Raw genomic sequence first — 20,129 nt, forward strand, 5'->3', positions numbered from 1 at the left:
TATGATGCAGGAAGACGGAGTGTAAATGTTGATCTGGAGGAGGTGGGAGATTCCTTTATAAAACCAAGAAATTTGAATGTTTTTGTTTTTTTTTTGCAGGTTTTTTTTCGACCAATTTGCCCTTATTTCTTTGGCTCAGTACCCTGGGAATGTCATATCAGGCTGATATCAGTATGAAAGATATGGAGTTGTTAATAAACCATACAAATTATGTCGGACTGCTTAGGTTAGTGCATTTGCGCTCCAACAACATTCCAACAATAACATTAAAACCTCAAAGAATTGTAATTTTTCACCCATCATTAAAAAGCTTGAGCGTGAATGTAGAGACTGAAAATATCCCTGTCGCTTTCAAACAGAAGGTTTTTCAGCATCTTTGTGAAAGGATGGGGAAGTTGCGAATGTGTTTTAGTTTTGTTTGCTCAGGTGCCATGTGTTTGAGACAATGAAAAGTGTTGTAAAAAAAATTTATCTGTCTCTCTACGGATTTCTTCTCTTCTGGGTTTTTTTTTGTTACACTTAAAATGTAAAACAGTGTCAGGGTTATATACTTTAAGCGACATACTGTGCCAAACTCTTTTAAAGTTAAATCATTCCAAGGCTGGGTTAACCCTCATTTGATGTTGGACTCAAATTATAGGTTGCTTTACCCAACACCTTCTTATTGTCGGGTACGTGTGCAACTTTTCATCCTTTATACACAAATGCTTGTGAGTGTTTTTAAAGCATGAACATACATCTTCAGTCAAGAATCATTACATCATGTGCTGAACACTTGGTGTTATTTAAAAAAAAAAAAAACGCATTACAGCTTTATTATGTGCACTCATCTCAGTCACTCCCATAGTCAAGTTGCTCTTTGAAGCCTTAGGGTCTCTGCTGGTGCAAACTGGTTTCACTCTAAATCTGTGGATCAGAGACATCTATTTGGAAATGGATACTGATAACAGAGCTCTATATCCTCCCTTCATTACATCCTGCGGCATGTCCACTAATACTTTATAAACGCCTCCAGGCGGAGGGCGAGCTGAATTGGAGGCAATAAAAACCGTTTAGGAATGTAACATGTTAGCAAAGGTACATGAGGAATTTCAAGCGGCATTAGAGGCTAATCTGGCAAACCTGTTTTCGTCTCGTATAGGGTTACGCGTCCTCGTGAGAATGTGATCTATGTCAAGTCTGCTCTCCATGGCAAGAAGAGAACAAGAGAACAGGCCACCCGAGAAAGTTGAACCCGAAGGAATGCGGCTCTGGTATTCATTAATGAAGAGAGCTGTTTGCAGCGGTGGAACAAGAGGGCAGGAATGAGAGGATAGTTGACAATGACACAAGAGAAAATGATGATTTATTAACACCTYAGTAAAAACCGGTGCTTGCTGCATGAAATAAATGCAATAAGTCTGTTAATGTTTATGGGAACATTTATTGTTTTATGAAATGTTGCATGAATTCAACAGTTGATTTCACCAAAAAAACAAACAAACAAAAAAAAAAAAGCCTGTTTTTGAACTCAATCTACGATTGGTTGTTTACAGCTTGACAGGGCCGTGATTGTCGGCACATAACTTACAAAATAACTCTTTGGCATCATGCTCAGAGCACTACTGTATCTAAAATAACAATACAAACATCTGTTATAAAATATATAATAAAATTAATTAACCTGTTAGTTTGCAACTCACAGTAAACGAAACGCTAACCTTTTTTCTGGCCCCTCAGAGGTGATCAAACCAGCAGAATCGCCACATCAGGGCTCACACTCACTACYATCACACATGCAGACATACTTTTGAGAGGAAGGGGGTAAAAAAGAAAAACAAAAATCATGAAATTACACAACGACATCCCAAAACTACACTTCTTCAACACCAGGTCTCTGTCAGTTTAAATAATTATAATAAAAACACACTCTATATATTATGGACCTCATTGTTCACATCTCTCCGAACCTTTGCAGAACCAGCAGCTCAGGCTGGAGAAACATGAGCAGCGGGGTTTTCAGATCATGTGTTGTCAGTTTAAATTAATGAGAACGGGGCAGACCTCCAAAAAGAGATCATCAGAGTGATGGGAAAGCAATTATTCAAAATTAAACCCACAAWAGAAAAAGAAGAGAGGGAACACAGGTCGGAAAGTTAACCCCTTGTTGAATATTCAACAAAAAACAATTGAAATAATTAACATTTAGGGAATGTGGAAACCGTATAAGGTAAGAATATARCTCATTAACTTAGTGGGGGGAAGGGAATAGATAATAATAAAATTAAGAACATTAATAAAGGGGATAAGCAGCATTTTTATATTCATAGATAGAAATATTTATATAAATAGCATGGCATATACTCTATGAGAATATATCGCCATATTACAATCCACAATACTGTCCGAGTACCTCAGAGGATTCGTCTTTTCTCAGCGTGCCGGGCAGGCCGCCTGCGGGTGACCGGCTCAGTGTGAGAAAGACGTTCAGAGCACAGCTCTGCTGCCAACATGTGATAAAAAACAAAAATTGTCTGTTTCTCAAACGTTGCTCATATAACTCCCCCAACTTTCATGCATTCACATATTTGCCTCATTCTCTTTTCTTGCAGTCTTCACAGATATCCAAAAGTTTGTTGTTTGTGGGTTTTTTTTTTTTTTTTTTTGTCCTTTCATTCAGAATCCAAATCATGGTGGCTTAAATGAAGATTTCCACTGCCTCCGACTCCAGATCATCCAGGCCTCTGAAGGGATTTGACAGCATCTTCTTCGGTGCTGCCTTATCTGGAGGATAAGAAAAAGAAGGAAGAGAAATATTACATATACGTTTGAAGGTGAAAAGACCGGGAAAAGGTTTTGCACCGACTGAAAAGGTTTAAAAAAAAAAAAAAAGAAGAAAAATTCTCCACAGTCACAGAAAACAGTCTGGTGAATGTGCTCAGTCAACAGATTCAAATTACTTCCCCGACCATGCACATTCCACAGACCACAAATTACAAAGCGTGACCTACACTGATGCAATGTGACCAGCTGGTTAATCCTCACCATGGTTAATCAATGTAAGGGAGGACAAAAATGACTGGACGTGTGCATTTTGAGTTCTTAGCTTTGTAATGTGTGATGTTGGAGCTACAAGCTGCGATCCTGAGTGTCCGCTTACCGTTGCTTAGCTTAGTTGTGCTGGTTTCCTCCGTAGGTTTGGTTCCCTCCGGCTGCTTTTCGAGCGTCGAAGGTTCAGACTGGGCAGAGAACTGACGGACCGGCAAAGTCTGATCGTCTGAGAGATTTTTGCCTAAAGATCCCGTCACGGAAAACRTCAGCATCGGACCTTCAAACATGCAGTCATTTTTAAAAGCTTCATAATGATTCTGACCTTTAATCTTGGCGCAAGCCGTGCTGATGGAGGGAGTGGAGGAAGCCGGTCGGAGTGGAGCTCCCACCGTGTTCACGAGGTTCGTTCGAGGACTCTGCTCGTTCTTCTGACTTTGATCCTGATGCAGCCGCTGGTTGAGAATCTTTATCACAGCATCTTTTTCCAGTATCTGAGCATAAAGGGCTCGAATTCTGAAGTGAGAAAGGAATAAAATAACAGGTTAAAAAAAAMCYAAAACAAACAAACACGTAAAGCGAAAAGATCATTTTCATCATTRTTTTCTGATTGTTTACCTGTTTTCCATTTCCTGATTCCTGTGATCGGGAAGTGGCAGATCCTCRTTGAAGCTGTTGTTGGAGGAGTGGCAGGGTGAGTTGTTAATGATGGTGGTGTCTCTGAAAAAACACAAATAAAGAAATAAATATAAAATCATTCTTTGCTTAATTTCAAACTGGGATATGCTGAAGCTTATCAGTCCAACTAAACATTAGTAAAAAGCTAAGAACCTCTGAGCAGCAGCAGTGGCAGCCACCTCCATGGCAAACTGCCTCATGGTGCTCTCCTCCAGGTACTTCTGTTCCCAACGCACCATGTCGGCTTCGAGGGCCAGGATCCGCTCCTCGCGCTCACGCAGGCGCTCTTGGAGCGAATTCACAGTCAGACCCGGCGGCTGAGACTGCCTCTGAAATGAACCGATGGAATATTTTTTTWAAAACAAACKTACTCATCGGAAACGTCATGTTGAGTCGCCGCTGTGCTCGGCGACGAGGTTTTACCTGCTGCGCCCTCAGACTCCTCAGCTCCTGCTCCAACCTCGTCCTGAGCTTCATCTCCAGGCCCTCCCGCTTCTCGCACGTCGACTGCAGCTGAGCCAGCGCGCTCTGGAGCCTCTCCACTTTCTCCACGTACGCCCTCTTCCTCCTCAGCTCGTCCTCGAGCTGGCGCCCTCGTCCCCGAGCCGCCTCCAGGGCGTCCTCAAGCCGCTTCGTCCTGAGGCTCTGCTCCTCCACCGTCGATCGCAGGCGCTGCATCTCCCGCTCCATACGCTCCCGCTCAGCGTTCTGCTCCTCGTCTGACGAAACAAATTGAAACAAAGGTGAGCTTTGACACATAGCAGGAGAAAAATGGATTCATTTCCTTTATTACTGCGTGCAACAAAACTCGCACCATTTTACGCCGTAAGCATATCAACCACCATCATATACGCAAGATGTACTTCTTTCTGTTTAGTAAAAAAATCTGTCTAAAATTAGGAAAACTACACTTTGATGCATAAATTAGAAAATYMTTAATCTTGTGTTGGATTAGAAAGGATCAYCCCTATTAGAAACCCTGCAATACATGTTTTTTTCTCTTTTTKAATGGGAAAAAATKTATTATTGGCATCGGCAAAGTTGGAATCAGCAGGCCAGATGACGAAGAAAAATCCCGATCGCAGCATTTCTGTAAGAAACAGTTTCCAGAACACGCATAATAATTTCCAGAGCTTGCAACATGGTGCCCAGTGTTCTTCATTTGGTGAAGCAGTTCTGGAATGCTAAAAAGAAAAAGGGAAGAGGAGAAGGGAAGTGGAGGCGGGGGGAGGGGAGGGGGAAGCTTCCCCATCCCTTTGACCCACATAGCACAAAACATTCCTCATCAAGGCCATACAAACACCAGCGCTCTGCTTGAGTCCAGATTCCCAAACAGACTCCATAAATTACACTCCCAACAGGTGGGGGCATGGGGATGCTCATTCCTACCACTTCATTTCCCTTAGGAAAAAATAAAAAAGCTGCATGAACTGAATTCCCTGCAATTAAGCCCTCTTAGCAAATCAGTCAAGGTTATGCAAGTGACATTCCTTTGCGCAAAAAGTTCCAGAAAGAGGCCCTGTGCCGCAATCTAGTTCAGTCATGCATCGAGTTTCTAAAAGGGGCTCTGGCTAAGGATGTAAAATTTCAGCTAAAGGCCATCTGGTTACTGCCAGCTTCTCTGGGGGAGTAAATTTTGCAATCGTTGYGAGTCGCACATCAAAGGTATGAGCACCGTGTCACACTGAGGTACCGAGGAAACCTTTGTCCTTTCGAATGGGAACTTTTTGGGACACAACCTATGAATGATTTGTAACGCACAGCAAGAACGCCTAGACGTCGGCAAYTGGCAGCGCTAAAGCTAGCATCTGAGCTTTCTTGCTGATGCTAAATTAAAAGGGCTGTCGAACTGTTTTTAACAAATCAGGAGTGAAATKGATCATCTCAAGTTCAAGGTTGAAAAATAACGTSAACGTGACTGGATTTCTGCTCATTTCTGAACACACTTTTAGCCTACTYTGACTTAAACTTCATAATAATAACTAGGTTGGTTTTAACTATTTGAAAAAGTTAGTGAAAAGTGCAATAAATGAGCAACTGTGGACATGTGAGATATCATTAAAGTTGATTTTAGACCTTGTTTTGGGGAATATTAAGACCCTACAAAAACCTTTCCTGAATTGGGTTAAATTTTGTAAATTKAAAATGAGATTCCTCAAATTTCTTTATCTTAATTGCGAAAACACATAAAAGAGAGCCATTTCAGAGCTTTATTTGACATTGGAATCACCAAAGAATTAGACTACCCACATGGACTTTACTACCCTAAATTGATTGCAGATTATTTTATGACTCATTCAATCTTGAATGGGGAWGSACAATATATCAACATTAACATCAACATTGGCCGATAGAAAAAGAAATTGAAGTCAAAACAGMAAACTTACTTTGTTCAAGGAGTTTGGCCATGATGTGCTGGTTGTGGTCGGCCACCTCTACTTCTTTTGCAACGTGGGTCCTGGCTTTTTCCAGGTTTTCTGTGACGCGGTGACATTTTAAAGTTAGCTCAAACAGCATCTGGTACAGCATCCTGAATGCGTCATGCGTGATGCGGGTTGCTTCATACCTCTGAGGTCTCTGTTGAAATCCTGCAGCCTCCTGATCTCGGCCACCAGCCTCCTCCTCAGTGTCTGCTCCAGGTTTTCCCTCTTACTGCTGCCCTGCATCAGTGTCTCGTAAGCCTCGGAAATGCGCTGAATCTCCTGCTCCAGCTGAAAAAGGAGACGTGGAGGGAAAAAAAAGAAAAAAAGTAAGGAGGCATTTTTGGTTAGCCCAGCTTACAAAAAATGTAAGCTCCAGAGGACCTGGAATGTTAATTCATGTTTTTCAATGCTTTACAGGACAATGTGGGGGCGGTCAGGTAGCAGTGGCATAACTTTAAGTAGGAACTAGGTATATTTTTAAATCAAGTTTAAAGGAAGCTGAGCATGACGGTGTGTGTGTGTGCGCACKTGCGCATGCGTGTGTGTGTGTGGTTTGATTCTGAGAAGGAAATCAAACCTGCACCACTCCCTCTTAGACTGATTTATATCTACATTCCTGAGCGCTGATAGCTGCAATTCCAGGTGTGTGTGTGTGTGTGTGTGTGGGTGTGTGCGTGTGTGTGTGTGTGTGTGTGTGTGTGTGTGTGAGCGCGTGCGAGCACAGGAGCATGCAAGGTAATACACATAAAAGAAAGACTGACACATGGTTTTGGGAAGGCTGCCAGCAGGGACGGTGTACATGCCTGAGCCTGGGCTGTGGAAACGGCAAAGAGACACCCACCATTACAGCAGTCACTCAGGCATGTTTACTCAGGGCTGCGGCCCGACGGGGAAAACTTTCCAGCCCTGGCAATTATCATTCTTTAGAGCTGAGGCACAGCGAAAGCCATGTGACATAACTCTAGCAGAGAGCGGGCTGATTTTTGCAAAGATTTGGCCGAGGTGTCGAGTGCCGCCGAGGCTGTTTTCGCGCAAGCCAAACAGGGATATTAAAGGTTTGGTGAGATCGTAAAAACAGAGGGGAAAAGAGTCTTTTAAAAGCAAGAGCATGGGGGGGGAACGCAACTGGATGAGAAGAGAAACACTCGATTCTGTTTTACTACTTTTTTTTTTTTTTTCAAACCCCAGCCTACCACTGTAGCCTATTACCCAGCTAATTGACTGCAGTGTGACGTGGTCAGTGTTATCCTGGAAATCTATGGCTTGCCTGAAAATAAAGCAGACTCACACATGGGGCCTCCAGCGTGTCAACTACACAATGAAAGGAGTGTGCAAACACAGGACCCGGCTGTGACTCGTGTTTGTGGCCCTGCGTTAAGAAACAGTAGCAGCTGCCGATCTCACATGTTTGTCCAAACGGCCGCTGCAGTTCTCCAGATATCTTGGATATCAGGGAGGCAACTGACCGCTGGAGTTGTGTTTCAAAGGCAGGTGGTTGGGAGCCAGAATGCTGTGTGGCCCTCTTTAAACTCAGATATCATTTTCTTTTATTTTAGTATTCTTTTCTACATAGAAAAAAAAAAATCTCCTTTTTCAACTCCGAGGAATTTCTGAGGAGAACCGTCAGCCGCCTTACCTTTTGAATGCGGCCAGTTTTCTCCCTGTGAGCTTCCAGCTCTTGTCTGAGTCTCTCATTCTCCATCACTAGGAGCTCCACCTGGTTAGGTTCCTCCAAGCCAGCAGGTGGCAGGCTGTTGAATGTGTTGTAGCTGGGTACTTCTCCTGGCTGTTCAGACTGGACATATCTATGAAAAAAAAAATAAAAGTTTTGTGATCAGATGGGTCTAGTTGCCTTGCAGTGGTCTGATTTAATTAGCAGCAAAGAAATACAAGACTTGAGAAAAAAAAGAGATCCTTAATTTAAATGAAAGACATCTTAAAAACCATGTTATTATTATTAATCAGACAGCAGAAAGGCTCCAGTGGTTGTCAGGAATGCAAGACTCTAAATGTGGGACATAGTGTTAGTCAGAATACCAGAGACTACTTATATATCTGTGATTATGCTGCTGCTGTATTCCAAACATTACAAACATCTAGAGGGCAGGACTTGCTCCTCTGGAAGTATTTCGAAATCTAATTCCGTATGCAGGCTGCAGTGTGACTCACATTCATAAGTATGTGTTTACGCATGTGAAACAAAGGCAAGTACTGGGCGGGTTAAGAAGTAATACCGATGATGTGATGCAATGCTACAGTAGTCTCTAAAACACACATAAACACAAGTGGAGTGATGCAAAACAAGGTTCTTCCCCCCTACCTTTGCGCCTGAGCTTGCACTTGTTCCTGGACCTGGTGGGGRATAAAACCCTGACCCTGGATGGGGCTGTTGTATTCTGGGGGTGGGCTGCGTTTGTCTGCGTTTTGCCCCATCCTCTGAAGGCACTGTGGGGTGTAGTAGGGGAGCTCCGGGTAGCTGTGGGAGTTGATTTTGATGGCCGCAGCTTTGGCTGCTGCATCTTGCCTCTCCAGAGACATCTGCATGAGATGTTCGCTGAGCGAACGCACGTGGCTGCATTTTGGCTCCAACAGATCTGCTTCTTCGTGGAAGGATCCATCATGCAACACAAGCTGCCCCTCATGGAGCTGCCTGTGGGCCCAGTGAGCGGACAGGTACTGGGAATGTGCTTTGGCCTGCTCGTAGGTTGGCAGCGTCTCTCCGTGCAGCTGAAAGCCGCTTTCTGAGTGATGGTAGTCCCCTTGGTGCTCCTGGCCCTGCGGCTCCTGCCTCGCTGAGAGCTGGGGAAGCAGCGGGTCCTCCTGAGTGAGGCTTTCTAGAGAAGATCTGGGGGTCCTGCTCATTTCACCCCCACTGCTGGGTCCACTGTTGCTTCCACTGCCTCCGCCTCCACGCAGGGCCTGCTGCTGGATGGCCAGTAAGGTGCGGGCGTCCGTGGGGTTTCCGTAGCGGAGCTGCTCCTGGATGAGCCGGTGTAGGACCGTGCCAGACGGCTCCTCAGTGGACGACATGGTACAGTGTAAAACAAGGTTCTCTCCAAAAGGATCAGCACAGCTGCTCTGAGTCTAAAGTGGAAATGTTTTCAATCAGCTGTGAACCTGAGAASGGAAACATATAGATGATTAAAGAACTATCTACAAGAGAAACAGTAATAACAAAGCAGCCATACATTTATGTTGAAGAATAGAAACTGTGTRGCCACAAGARAGCATTCAAACAGCGACAATTGTACGATGTGGTGAGTTGTTTTATGGCAGGCAGAAACTTCATGCGCCAAAAAAAAAWTYCYTTYYYMWKGGGGGGGGAGCAAAAGCGGACAAAACCGCGTTGTAAAATAGTTCCGCCTTAAAGCTCAACTATCATACTCAAAACAAAAAGAAATACACGTAAATATTTCAACACATTTCTTCAGTCTCAAACGTTTTAACTCGAAGCAACGATGTAGCTTCTTTATCAACATCCCGATGCGASTTTTGTTCTGATAAAAATAAAAAATAAAAACCCAGAGAAGCTTCTCTTACCAGCTCACGCTTTCATGATAACACAACCYTCTGCTCGAAGCGAATTAAAATCCAAAGTCKTTCCTATATTTCCGCTAGGTTTTCAGTCGAGTTGAAAGTGCCTCATGTTGCCGCGCTCCTCTCTCGCTGTGAAATGATTATGGAGAGAGCAGGCGGCGATAATAAGTAACCGAGGAGGGACTGAGGTCGGAATGCCAGGAATGTAAAACGCGAGGTCCCTCCGGGATCAAAAGCATAAAAAAAACACGGGAGGAGGAGGAGGAGGAGGAGAGCAGAGCGGCGCTTTATTAGGCCAACGAGGAATTAAAAAAAAGGCAACAGAGAGAATGTAAAAGAATAAGAGAACACGTTTACATCAAGAAGAAGACAGTAATTGTTTTTTATGGAACTGAATCCCTCAAACTAAACATTTTGGCAGCAGACTCCACTAAATACGGGGCCCTCCAGGGGACATGGGAATTTTTTTCTTTTGCGTTCCCTCGCAGAAGGTTTTGCGGTCTGTCGCAATAACGTACTGATCAGTTCATGCGGCATAATTGAATACTGTAAGCCTTTCTTACGGTGGCCGCTGTACTTTCTGCTTTAATACAAGGTTAGGTAAGGTTTTTCCGTGAATGTTAATATCTCCTCATGAAATATCTGAAGTTTTATATMTTTTTCTTTTCGTAAATGCACCACAAACCTATGATATAAACAGAAACTTTCCGTAAGTAGGAAAGAAGTAAAAATACATCCAAGCTATTTGGACTATTTCTGAATTATTATCGCGGGGTAATAMGTCATCTGACAGTTTTGATTGTGTCTCTATTGTACTGGTCTGAATGGTTTAAAGGGCCGTTCTCACGTGCAGTTCCATCTCAACCTTAACATGCAGTGATTTTAAATCAGGTTTTTRCACCAAAGAGTTAATAATAATAAAAACGTTTTCRCTGAGGCTCTGTAAGAGCAAGTAGTTATTGATCTGACAGGAGCACGCGGCTTTGACACTTGGGTGGTGGGCGTGTCGATGTGGGCGTGGTTGTCATCAAGTATGAATGGGAAGGTTGGCGTGCTTGCTTTGTGTGTATGAAGAAGCGGGTGAGCGGGGTGGTCAGTCCTTGCAGAGTTTGGAGCATCATAATCTAAATGGAATAAATCGATAATTGTGACAGAACAAAGAAGAGGTTTGGAGTTGATTGATACACGGACAGATGAGATTCTCCGAGTTAACCCAGTGCGGCCCTCTACCATCACTAGCCGTGTAATAAAACGTGTTTATTATTTTTAACTCTTTGGTTCAAAAAACTGATTGAAAATCATCGACTTATGTTTGAGTCTGTTAAGGTTGAGATGGAACTGCACGTGAGAACGGCCCTTTAAACCATTCAGAATAGAATGGTTGAAAAACCATTCTATTCTGAATGGTTCCAGAATAGGAACCAATCAAAACTTGTCAGATGACAGTTTTGATTGTCATCTGACAATCCAAACTGTCAGATGACTTATTACCCCCCCCGCCCCACCCCCGATAATAATTCAGAAATAGTCCAAACTGTCAGATGACTTATTACCCCCCCCGCCCCACCCCCGATAATAATTCAGAAATAGTCCAAATAGTCTGGATGTATTTTTACTTCTTTCCTTCTTGCGGAAAGTTTATGTTTATGTTTGGTGCATTAAAAGAAAAAGATATAAAACTTCAGATATGTCATGAGGAGATATTAACATTCATGGAAAGACCTTACCTAACCTTGTATTAAAGCAGAAAGTACAGTGGCCACCGTAAGAAAGGCTTACAGTATTCAATTATGCCGCATGAACTACATTATTGCGAGAGACTGCAAAACCTTCTGCAAGGGAACGCAAAAGAAAAAAAAATGTCCATGTCCCCTGTTGGTAGAACATGATGCAAACACTGGTGATAATTACTTTAACTGAAGGCATTAACCAGCCCATAAGGTTTTTAAAACATATTGAGTGGAAATAGTTGTAATATTACTTTTAACCTAAACTCAAATTAATGAAAGCTAAATAGTATTAACTATGTTGTCACTATATACTTATAGTGACAACATGGATACTACAAACCTAAAGCTTGTTTAAAATTGTTTCTCCATTTGAGAGCACTATGTTCATCTGGAATACAACTTAGCTTCATGATTTTGCTTTTTGTGTTCATGCAAAGTTTAATGTTTACAAGAAAACCTGTCGCTTAACATGCCTACGGGCTTATAATATGGTAAAGGTTGCCTTTTTATAATATGCATGTTAAATTTTATTGTCTGGTTTGTTAACAGTCTTTGCCTTACACTAGTTCTGCCAAAACTATTTGGCTGTGTGCCCAGTCAATTTACCATCTGCAATTGTTCACCCATAAAAAAAATGCGGAATACCAAAGCTCCTACCAGGAACGTTCCTTGAAATGTGTCTCAAAAATGACAAAAATGACTAGCTGTTGAAATGCCACGTTATTTTTTGGCCTTTCATCTTTACCATATCAGTAGGCTTCAATCATACCGAGGGACCCATGCTGGGGTTTTTTTAAACAATGCTATAGGCTGTTAGGCTCACCCATTTTTATTACAACAGCATGTTTTGCAAGTATAATGTTTATATGAAAAGTAGCGTCAGCTGTTATATGTGTTATAGAGGGAATAAAGGAAACAGTGCGGCAGCTTGTCACAGGCCTGCAGGAATCCAGTCTTGTGGCTTTCACCACAGGTCACTCTTGGGTAAGCTGTTGCATCTGTGTTAAGGCTGTTATAGATGGCTTAAGCGTGTGTGCTTGTGTGTGCGTATGCGTGTGTGTGTGTGTGGCAGCTGCTTTCTGGAATTCGAGGTCTTTGAAACGCCACAACTAGAGCACATAGGCTCTTTGTACCACACATAATAAAGAGTAGCAGCAAAAAGGATTCCACGGTTTGACTTTACTCTACAAATATCCCAATCTCAAACCTCCAAATGATTTCTCATCACTCAAATGAGGCTACATGTCAGAGTAAGAGAACAGAACAGTCAGAGGGCAAAACTGTAGCTCACATTGACGTTTGTAAGTTATAGAAACGTCCAATTTTGTGTTCTCAAAGAGATGCATTTCTTGCCTGTAGGGAGAAAACAAATCTTCATTTCTGTCAAAGCCAAAATGTTTGTCTGGACTATTTACGACATGATAAGACCAAACCAGCACTTGTTAAGGATGTTAAACATGACTGACTTGTGGGCTCTTTACGTTGCAGAGGGTCTTTGTTGCAGCATGCTAATCATGTGTGTTTCTGTCTAACACAGAGACATGAATACATACTTTTGGCGCTTAAACAAGATAACAGAAATGATCTGCTTTATAGTTTTCCCAGAAATAATATGGCCCCTCTGCAAGCTTTACAAAGTCTATCTGAAGAAATGGTGACAAAGAGCAAAACAAAAAATTTAATTACTCCAAATTTGAAGTTTTTGCATTGCCTACCTATAAATTTTAGAATTTATTTGAAGGCGCTTTTAAGGACTTCCAAAACCGTCGTCTTTGTCCATGTATTTATCTTTTCAGCACCCGCCTCCCCCAAAGTCTTCTGGTAAAGCTCAAAAACCCATAGTGAGGCATMATTTTCTAATTATATCTTAAGTGATTTATGATGCAACTTACATTGATTCTAAACAATAAAATTTAGTACACCAGTTTTGTTAGATTTTGATGATATGATTTACTTGAGGCTTCATCCACCTTGGACAGGTTTGCGAGTCCATCACAGGATTTGTGCGTGATCGACTGGGTTGCTTTTCCTAACAACCATGCATGCATACACTCAACCCTGAGGGCAATTTAGAGCAATAAATTAAACTAGCAGTAATGTTTATGGGAGCTCTCCAAATAAAGACTGAATAACTGATTAATATCTTAAGGCATTAAATGGAGGATTATAAACACGGTATTATCACACTATTACATGATCCACCTACAACCTCCAAAACTGCCATCCAATATTAAAATGTAAACTCCAGTTGACTTGGTAAAGAAAATGGGTGCAATCGAAGCACAGCAGTCCACAGCAATCGATTGTTGCATGTAGCAACTAGCCTCCGGCTGATTATCTTATTAGACCTAAAATCTATAAGGCCCCTGAGATAGCATTGAACTGCTGATAGTGTCCACTATCATGCAAATGGCTCTTCAGCCATTCTTAGATAAGTAMAAATTCCCATCATGCCTCTGATGGTCAGTATTGTTGAAGAGACTCTTTTAAATTAAAAACCTCGGTGGGGAGCTTTGCATGGAGGGAGAACAGTTAGCAAAGCGGATGGTGCTCGCATTTCCCCGCTCATATYCAGAGTCCATAAAGCAGCACAGCCAGTCTCCAGCTTTTAAAAAAGCCCGTTCATGTCATTTAACACCAACTCACTACTTCCTCTGTTCACTCTCTGTGTGTATGTTTGGTGATGGGCAACGCCTCTGGTCATTTTGTTCCTCCATTGTAGCACGCTTCCTGTGAACTACCAAAGGAATGTGAGGCTGATCCTTTGAGAATTAYGGATGCTTTCCAAAAGTCATTAGAGATCAACATTTGAAATGCTACACCACAAAATAAATCCTCAGAGTGTCTGTCTGTCTGTGGGCTCTGAAACCTTGAGCCTAACTAAACCTATATGTCATGATTTGAATCTAGTTTGYRRGAAAGAACAGAGGCATTTACAMAAAATATGAGACACCTTTACGCATCAGGTCTGGTGCTAAATACAGTAAACGTTTGTGGCYCTTGAAGCTTCAATACAGAGCTGGCCAGAGGCRTAAGCGAACTTTGCATCTGCTTAGGGTTTRCTGCTGATTTGAAATTACACAGGAAAGGAGGACAAATGAACATGYTGTAAACATAGTAAATAAAAGACAGAGAAAAAAGAATATTTGGCCCCTCACAGATTTTTYTCTATTTTTATTTTTTATTTGTTGGACTGATGTTTTTCAGATCACACAAAAACTCAGGCCACTTATTATTACTTATTATTTACTTATTATTAACAATAAGTMATAGATAATGAAAAGACAACAWTAAATTGTCTGATGCCTGACTCAGTTAACTACTAGACAAGGACCCAGTTGTGTGTTACATGGTGAACGTGAAGCTAATCAACAGTCAACAGTATAACATAAATGTTATTGCTGAAGTATCTTTTGCATAATTGTATTGACAGAAAGTAGGSCCTCAAGTCAAGTTTTGTTTCAGCTTTGTTTTTTGACCAGCCTCCGTTTTTGGGAGACTGACTGCTTCTCAAAACCATCATAATTTTCTACAGATGTGGGCCAAAATCACTGCAGCCTAATGTTTTCTGATATTTTTCTGAATTCTTTTTAGTCTTCAATCTTATACACTAAGCAACAGTTGTCCTATTTATTAGTCAACTAAGTTTTAAATAAGATTCTCTATAACTCTGTTTATATATAGACATTGTTGAAAATGTTTAAATGTGCAACAAACCAACTAAAATTCTGTCAGATGAGTGCATATTTCTTTTCCCCTGTAGCTGCAGTAACTCTAAAACTCCCAAAACTAGCTTCTTGACTCACTGATTATCTCCCTGTCTTGCTTTCTGTCTGCTTCAGTAGATTTTGTTCAAGCCTTCAGACTCAGACACCTCATGAGTCTTTCATGAGTGTACGTGTCCCGAGACAGAAACTTTTAAAGCTTTTACAGGACAGGACGCTTGCTACAACGCTGAACCGGTGGGAAAGCTAGACGGGGGTCATTTGATAGGGTGGTATTGGTGAGGAATGTAACTGATATGAGTCAGAAAGTACGCGATGGATTCCTCTCCTTGAATCTCACAACCCTGCTCCGCTTCCTTTTTCACACAAACACAATGGACAAAGGTGAGGCGTGAAGCGCTCGGGTGGTATCCGGTTCACAGGAAAAYGCTGACAATAAGCTTCCCATGTCTTTGCAGTTTGGAATTGCTTCAAGGGCCGATATTGGTTTTCATGTGCATTTATGTTGAAACAGGCATGCATTCCTTTTCAAACCTTGTACACTTGTACAAAGGAAATAAAATAGCTATTGGCTGCTCAAGGGCTACAGCATGTTGCTGCATGTGTTGGTGCAGAGAAGGAGGAATCTGCAGACGTTCCAGACAAACAGACCGAATGCATGACTCAGAAGAAGTAAATCTTCTGCTGGTAAAACAGATGTGGAGTCATATCTCATACATGTTTTAGTGCCCAAAATGTAATCTGTTGGACTGTGAATGCCAGTTGCAATTTTCAGATACACGAGTAGTTCAGAATGCACTGCTTGTTTTGAAACAGAAGTCTATGAAAACCAGAGACATTAGTCATTACATATTTGCTATAAGAAGTGGCATCAGTTTTCAGAGCATGTGGGTGCTTTCCTCTTTTGACAAAGGGTTCTGTACAAAAGAGAAACATTTCCAAAATACTAGAATTTTAGTGTATGTTAATTTGAGGAGATTAGGTGTGCATCTTAAGCAATCCCCAGCTTTGTCTGTGTAACTGGAAATTCCACATTTTGCTTATCTTTCATGATATGTGAGATGTTGCGTTTTGCTTCACTGTATTCAGTGCTTTCAGCAACTGGGATCAAGTGACATGGACAATAATTAACTGTAGCTTCAATAAAATAAAAAAAAAAGATCTATAAAATAGTAGCCTGGCCATTGCCTTCCTACGCAGTTTTGCTCGATTCTCATCTCCCTTCAGTACTCAGTCTGGGATTGTTTCTCCTATTGAGCTGGATTTTTCGGGCCAACCAGTGAACAAACAGAGAAGTTATGAAGGATGACGTCGATTTTCTGCACTATTTACAATGGCAGTGGAGGAAGTGTTCAGCCTACATTGGCCACGGTTCCAGATATTGAATTAACATTAATAATTAATAATGTTCGGCTCAGCACTTCTATCTTYGCCATGGGAATTGTTATTTACAWTTCCGGTTAGCTTCATAGTGTCAAACTGGTGCATTACATACAGTGATGGGATAAAATGTAAAACTTCAACAGAGTCCGTACAAGCAGTTTGTTTYTTAATACCCAAGGGTCTAGACCCTCCGTACAAAGTGAAGTGTAACACAAGGGAAAATAGTGTTTTAGGAAGCGTACATTTCACAAGGACCAACATATCATGCTGTTGTTGGACTGAATAAATAAGCTCAACAGAGTGAGACTGCAAATTGTGTAAATTTGTGGCTTTAAGCCCATAATWTTAAGCCATTGCAGGCAAAATGACACACCCTCAGACTGCTCTTGTAGTGTTTACTTTGGTATGTGACCAAGCAGAACCTCAGAACAATGAAAAATGAAAAATCTTGAATCCTAAATGATCTGAAAGAGTTTCAACAGCTGCTCTCGACTTGATAAGAATTTGGCTTCATTGAGAAATAACTAATTCACCTTCTTTAGCACATAAAATTTACATGTTTACAATACCATAGCAACTTGACTTTCCCTTTGAATAACAACCCTGAGTGTCTAGCCTCTGATTTCAGGTGCATTACTCATAACGCTCTGGGGGCAAATAGCTGAGTGTTCCTGTAATAAAGTTCTTCTTTCCATTTTTCCCTTTGCCTAATTTATTCTGCCTCATTTTCTTTGCTTCTTTCAGCCCAAATATTTCTGTTAATTAAAGTTTTATGTGTAATTTTAAATGTTTTTTTTTTGCCAAAGGTTACACACTGCATGTAAAGTAGAACATAAAATCAAGCWGCAAAATATATCTACAACAAGTTTGCTAGATATTAAAAGTGAATATTTTAATTAGTCAATTGATTTTAGTTGAAATCCAAATGTCATTAAAATATTTAGCATTTTTCTTTTGAAATATAAAATCCAGTTTTGAATAGTAAAACAATTTCCGGGAGAATCTGAAATCATCTTTTCACTCTGAGAGTTTGCTCGGGGGTACACTTGTAAAACCTGGCATACCTGCTCCTTAGAGGTGTGAACAGATTTTTGCCTTGGAGACAACATGTCTCCTGTAGTTGGCTGATGCAGAAAAAAGCAATGACACCCGTCCTGAAACATTCGTCCTGACCAGCAGCTGTATGCCATCCTGGGAGGTCACCAGGATGCCAGTCATTCATTTGGATCTGGACTCGTTTGGCCCCCCACACTCAAACCCACACACATGCACGGACGCACGCACGCACACACACGTACACACACACGCGCACACACACCCACACACACGCGCACACACACACATGTGCCCCCAGTAAATAGCAGTGCTCCTCTGCTGCTGAGGCTGCACATAGCATGTGATCTGATGGCTGGCTTTGGCCTACGGCACTGTATAAAGAAGGTGAGAGAGGGAGAGGGAGAGAGAGAGAGAGAGGCTCTGTGTCCACATGCCTGCATTCGAGCTCAGCAGCTCTGAAAATGTACCAGGGGCTTTCAGTCGGTCCAGAGGTAATGAAGAGAATGTGGCCTATGGCAGGAATCAGCAGTCTGTGACGAACGATGAAGAGCTGAGCAGGTAGTTGATGGACACGGCTGCCTTGAGGGTGTTGAACGTGACGGAAAGATTGCAGTTTTCTACGCTCCATTTAGGCTCTGTGTTGAAAGGAAACTGTGTATGTAGGAAAAGAAGGCATACATTAAAACTTTCTTTAGACAGTGTGGGGCTTATTAGTTATTCAACGATTTCACTCTGAAGTACTGACAGCAAACAATCTCTAGTTTATTTATGTCATGTAGGATTACATATCGAGCATTACTTAGTGGTTAATAGCATTTCCACTTTTATTGTGCACTTCTGTGGAAGACCAGAATAAAAATCTACTTTTCATTAGCATTTCTTAGATATGCCCTGACAAATGCCATTTTAAAAATTGTTCTTTTCATGAGTGTGCTTTTTGAAAACATTTTGAAATGGTTTATCCTGTCTCGAGTAACAAAACCTGGGATCTTAACAGGAGTGTTTTAACTTTTAATGGTACWTAAGAAAGATCATATTTTATGGAATAAGTTCAATTAAATAAAGAAAACACTAAAATTATGTTTTTAAAAAATACATCAAAATGTTAGATCTATTTATTTTGCACATTAAAACAATATATATTGATATTACAGTATAAATACTTACCAAGTTGTGAAATAAAACCTTTCACTTTTGTACAATATTAAATTTTTTATTGCAACAATGTGATGCCATGTATTTAAAATTTGAACAAGGCAATGATCTGCTTTCATCAAAACTTTTAAGGCTTTATTTTTAGTTTTACGGAAATGAAAGCGCTACTCTTGCAAGGAATTTCCGTTTTCAAGAACACTGACGCTTACATACATTTGCTAAAATAATTTAAATAATAAAATAGTTAGACACATTAAAAATCTTGGACTTGATAGTAATTTCTAGTCTGACAGGCAGCAGTGACTGCCCTCATCTCGCACTTTCAGGATAAGTATCAAGTAATTTACTCCTTTTTTGCAGCTTGTTCATCCACTTACTGTAAGACTTTTGTGTAAATCAAACGATTTCTAAAATTGTTGACTGGAAAATAAAGGCCTCTATGACTTCCAGCTCTGTTGTTGCSCCATCAAGTTGCAATGATTCAGCTGTGAGATATGTAAATGGTTTCAGCTGAAGTCTGACACAGACTCGGTATTGTGTAAACTAATAAAAGCCCATTGTTTTATTCTATACAAAATGGTTTATTTTTAGTGTCGGGACAGAAATCAGAGGGAAAATATCTAATCTGTGGTTATTTAAGTCATTAATAATATGAAATGGAAGGGCAAAGAAGTAATCTCTGTGAAGCCAATGAAAAGTCACATTGTGCTCTGACCCAGTTAGATTAAACTTTCTGTAGAACTGCTGTGCTTGCACTGTGTACTTGATATTATTGGAAAACAAGCAGAATCAGTAACACATTTCTGATGCTGGCTGGCTGCCGTTACATGTGCTTCCGTTATCTCCACGTTTACAGTCTGTCAGTGATCTGAAGCCCTCTTGCGTAACCATTTAGACAAAACTACATTATAATCTGTACAAAAAATGTAAACAAGATTGTTTTAAAGATCAATGTTGTTGCACTGAAAACTAATGCCTTGGTCTCTAACACCTGCAACTTATGTGTATCTACAACTAACGAGTGAAACCAATATGTATCCTGAATATTGACTGAACGGTCTATAAAAATGTGGCTTTGAGATTTTATTCACATCTTTTGACAAGACAACAGGAAACGACTCTTCACTTTCTGAGTTGTAGACTTCTCCATCAACTTCCCAGGTGGCTATTTTCAGATGTTCTCTGAAGACTCTGCTGTGGTTGGTTTCATCGCAGAACACAGTACTTTGTGGACTGGTGCCAGCAGAACCACCTCCCGATAAACTCTGCTAAAACCAAGGAACTGGAGGTGCATTTTCTCAGGCGCAGACCCACCAAACCGGTGAGACAATACATATGTAAAAAAAATATATATATAAATATAAATGTATCTGCATTGTCTCACCGTCTGGTGCCGGTTTGGTGGCACCAGACGG

The 20,129-nt window shown here is 41.1% G+C and overlaps 1 protein-coding gene and 1 long non-coding RNA gene across 2 annotated transcripts in view; one reads left to right on the forward strand and one right to left on the reverse strand.

Annotated features, from left to right (window-relative positions):
- Window positions 1-1,403: 1,403 nt before the first annotated feature.
- On the reverse strand, window positions 1,404-9,821 carry LOC103479614 (angiomotin-like 2a). The gene is made up of 11 exons (XM_008434153.2): window positions 9,669-9,821; window positions 8,449-9,245; window positions 7,765-7,933; window positions 6,272-6,416; window positions 6,093-6,182; window positions 4,129-4,424; window positions 3,859-4,034; window positions 3,646-3,747; window positions 3,353-3,543; window positions 3,140-3,271; window positions 1,404-2,763 (listed from the first exon to the last, which is right to left on the reverse strand). The coding sequence occupies exons 2-11, from the start codon at window positions 9,156-9,158 to the stop codon at window positions 2,678-2,680; spliced, it is 2,097 nt and encodes a 698-aa protein (XP_008432375.1). The 5' UTR covers window positions 9,159-9,245; window positions 9,669-9,821; the 3' UTR covers window positions 1,404-2,677.
- An 8,182-nt stretch (window positions 9,822-18,003) lies between these two features.
- Window positions 18,004-20,129, forward strand: part of LOC103479612 (uncharacterized) — a 2,584-nt gene continuing 458 nt past the window's right edge. Inside the window, exons 1-2 of the long non-coding RNA XR_001777479.1 lie at window positions 18,004-18,117; window positions 19,930-20,035. This is a non-coding gene — a long non-coding RNA (uncharacterized LOC103479612). The remainder of the gene's footprint in view (window positions 18,118-19,929; window positions 20,036-20,129) is intronic.

Source organism: Poecilia reticulata, linkage group LG17, assembly GCF_000633615.1.
Source record: "Poecilia reticulata strain Guanapo linkage group LG17, Guppy_female_1.0+MT, whole genome shotgun sequence".
Lineage (NCBI taxonomy): Eukaryota > Metazoa > Chordata > Actinopteri > Cyprinodontiformes > Poeciliidae > Poecilia > Poecilia reticulata.